General features: G+C 33.6%; 1 protein-coding gene across 1 annotated transcript; it reads right to left on the bottom strand.

Moving 5' to 3' along the window:
* Window positions 1-682: 682 nt before the first annotated feature.
* Window positions 683-3,523, bottom strand: LOC145012805 (uncharacterized). The gene is made up of 4 exons (XM_078971606.1): window positions 3,213-3,523; window positions 2,700-2,764; window positions 2,424-2,621; window positions 683-2,166 (listed from the first exon to the last, which is right to left on the bottom strand). Exons 1-4 carry the CDS (start codon window positions 3,408-3,410, stop codon window positions 1,164-1,166), a joined length of 1,464 nt encoding a protein of 487 aa, XP_078827732.1. The 5' UTR covers window positions 3,411-3,523; the 3' UTR covers window positions 683-1,163.

The following is a 3,523-nucleotide window of genomic DNA, read 5'->3' as shown; positions in this document are numbered from 1 at the left end:
ATACAACACTAAATGTTTTTGGACCGAAAACATATATTTTTGACAACCAAAATACTATTTTTGCAATTTTATCTATTTATTATATAATATTGATTTATTTTTGGATTTAAAATAAAGAACACAAACTAAGAAAAGTCATCTGAATATGATGAACTGATGTTTCATTTTTTAAAACATTATTGCTATCAAAGTAGCTCCTTTCTCAAATAAAAATGTCACTTAGGGTTGTTGATATAGAGAACTTCTCTTATTTTCTCTTCTTTATTTTTTCTTTCTTTGTCAAAACACACAACATAAGTTACAAATCGTAATAAGTAAGAAGGTTAAAACCTTATTATTACCATAACTACCATTTTGTTTTTATTTATTATCAAAATAATAAAATTTGGAAAAATATATAGAAAACGTAATTATAAGACCAAACATTGAATAATCAAGATGACACGATTGAATCATTTTCATTGTCACGCTATCATTCCCCCTTCATCTTTTCATTCCATCTGTCATATGTGTTAGGGCGGAGGTAACTCCATTCCGAGCCACAAATCGATTTTTTCTCTCCCACTCCATCCCAAAACTTTGAAAATGACGATTTTTCTATCTCACAACATCCGATACATTTTCTTTTTATTAAAATGCTTAAAAATGGAGACTAAATAAATAAACTCAAAACAAACATTAAAACTAAATAAATAAATATCATACTATAAAGATACAACTAGTAGTCTAGGTTGGGTACATAAGTATTTACAATATGTTCCACAAGATCTAATCGAAGATTGTTGTGAGTTTCTTGACAACGCAATTCCTCAATAGCATCTTGATTTATTTCTAGACCTTTTTGATCAGTTGGACGATCATTTTTTAAAAACGGACATATTGCTAGACCTTCATCTTTTAAAATCATATTGTGTAATATAATGCAAGCATACATTGTATTTTTAATTTTTCTAGGATCCATTGCTCGTGCAAGGTTTCGAAATACACGCCAACTACTTTTAAGGACACCAAAAATTTGTTCCAAGTCCTTTCTTGCTGATTCATGTGTTGCATTGAACTTTTTTCGTTTATCATCGTCTAGATAGGTAAATGCTTTCACAAAAGTAGCCCAATTGGGGTAAATCTCATCAGCAAGATAATAACCATGTTTGTATTTTACTTTGTTAACTTAGATAGGTAAATGCTTTCACAAAAGTAGCCCAATTGGGGTAAATCTCATCAGCAAGATAATAACCATGTTTGTATTTTACTTTGTTAACTTGGAAAGGACACGTGGATGCGGTTCCATTTAATTCTTCATTGAATAATGGCCATTGATTGAGAACATTGATGTCGTTGTTGGAGCCAGCAACATCAAAGAATACATGCCAAATCCATAAATCTTGCGAGACTACTGCTTCGAGCATAATCGTCGGGAACTCGAGTTCACCTCTCATGTATTGTCCTCGCCATACTGTTGGACAATTCCTCCAAGTCCAATGTGTATAACCAATACTGCCTAGCATTCCAGGAAATCCATATTTTGATTCATGTGCCGCATACAAAAGTTGTATGTCACTAACACTCGGTTTACGCAAATATTCTTGTCCATACAATTGAATAATACTTGTACAAAAGTTTTGCAAACTTTCACGTGAAGTTCTTTCAGACAAACACAAGTACTCATTATATTCGTTAGGAATTGTCCCGTATGCTAGTTGACATATCGCAGATATGCATTTTTGTAACGGACTAAAACCCCTTTTGCCTCTAGCATCCCATGATAATCTAAAATATGGAAATTCTCTCTCCATATCATCAACTATTCGTAGGAATAATTCCCTTCGCATTCGGAATCCTTTTTTGAACATCTCATCACCATATACAGGATTCTCACCGAAATAATCTTGCACGAGTCGATCATGTGAAGCTTCACGATCTATTGTTGTGGTATTTATTGGCTCGCTTGAACTTGCAGTATCATGAAAAAGAAGGAATGTAGCTTGAGCAATTGTTGACAAAACGTGACTATTATGCACATATGTATTAGATGATGACTCATCCTCCGAACTTGATGATGAAGATAAATGCCAATATGAAGAATATGCAAATTCTGAACTTGATGAAGAAGATGATGAATCCATTTGGTTAAGTAATCTCACAACTTCACCTTCAATGCCACTCACCCTATGATTCCCAAAGAGAGGCAAAGAACAAATTTAATAAGGGACTTTCTTGCAATTTCAATATTTTTATTAAATTACGATTTTATTTTCTGAAAGTAACTAGAAAACACTTTTTTGTTATCATATTTTAATTCTATAATTATAACTTAATAATATACAGAATAGTGAATTAGTAAGAAAAAACATTTTATTCCATTCCATCCAACCAAACAGACCTTTTAGTGTATCATAAATTTTAAAAAAGATTGCATGACTTACTTTGAACTCTGAAGTTTTCTTTTCTTGGAAACAGTTTCTACAGATGAAGATTCATCTTCCAACTTTTCCTCTTCATTTGGTAGAAGAAGCATGGCATTATTTACAGGTTCCTTTCTGTTGACTTCCACATAGTCAACCAAATTACCTGCATCTACCCCCTCTATTGCTTCAGCCAAACCCATCTCTTTCCTTTTTACACTGAAGTAACAAACATATGTCCACTTTTTAAAGATCCAGTTACATGTTTATATAAAAAAAATAAAAAATTAAGCTGACCAAAGAATTTCCTTGTCCTTCAGGATTCGAGTTGACTCAGATGGTGGTAATACAAAGCCATCCATCTGCAAAAGAAAAAAGTTATAAAATTCACTACAGTTTCATTTTTTCATCTCCGTTTGTAAAGTACTAGGTTAGATGTAACATCACATTCACATCCTAAATTACTTGTGATTCTCAACTGTGATCCCTTTATGAACTGAGAATTTAGCTTGCATAACTGAGAATTGTAAACAGATGCTAGCAAAAGAGCTCTGCGTGAAACAAACAAACCTAATCGGAATGCCATTGACACCCTAAACGACGGATTGTTAATTATCAAGAAAGGTTCTCTGATTAATTTGTTATTATCTTTTTAAATGAAACTGAGAAGAATATATTTAATTTTTACGCCAAATTAGCTTTGAGAGAAAACTCATCGCTTTCGTTGATATGCAATTTAGAGTGAAATTAGGTTTTGTGCATTTCTGCATTAGCATCGATAGATTGGGGTAGATAGGGAAAGAGATGTACGTAGAGGAGGATGCCATTAGGGCACGAAGCATGAAGGTTGAAATTGTGAAGAAGATGATTGCAGACGTCGGAGATTTTCTGATGTTGGTTTGGTTCGACTAGAAGCCAACTCTGGTTCATACCGTCGGATCGCTGTGTTTCGCTAAGAAGTGAACCATCCTCGAACACCAAACGAAGCCTTATCGACTGCGTCTCCATTTGTAACACCACTTGGATAGAGCACAAGTAAGCCTTAAAAACCCATCAATCGTCATCATAAACCTAAAACCCCGGTGTCAGAGCTGGTGAATAGTGAATAGAGACCGGTGTTT

This window comes from Lactuca saligna, chromosome 8 (assembly GCF_052625555.1).
Source record: "Lactuca saligna cultivar CGN05327 chromosome 8, ASM5262555v1, whole genome shotgun sequence".
NCBI classification, from domain to species: Eukaryota; Viridiplantae; Streptophyta; class Magnoliopsida; order Asterales; family Asteraceae; genus Lactuca; species Lactuca saligna.
This window is presented reverse-complemented; position numbering and strand designations above follow the sequence as displayed.

Bases quoted from the DNA above. Each gene is read 5' to 3' on its own strand.
- LOC145012805 (XM_078971606.1), bottom strand. From the start codon at position 3,410: ATGGAGACGCAGTCGATAAGGCTTCGTTTGGTGTTCGAGGATGGTTCA. The intron at 2,765-3,212 runs GTACATCTCTTT...TTTCTTTTGCAG, and splicing joins CTAATGGCATCCTCCTCTAC to ATGGATGGCTTTGTATTACC. The intron at 2,167-2,423 runs GTAAGTCATGCA...TGGGAATCATAG, and splicing joins AGAAAACTTCAGAGTTCAAA to GGTGAGTGGCATTGAAGGTG.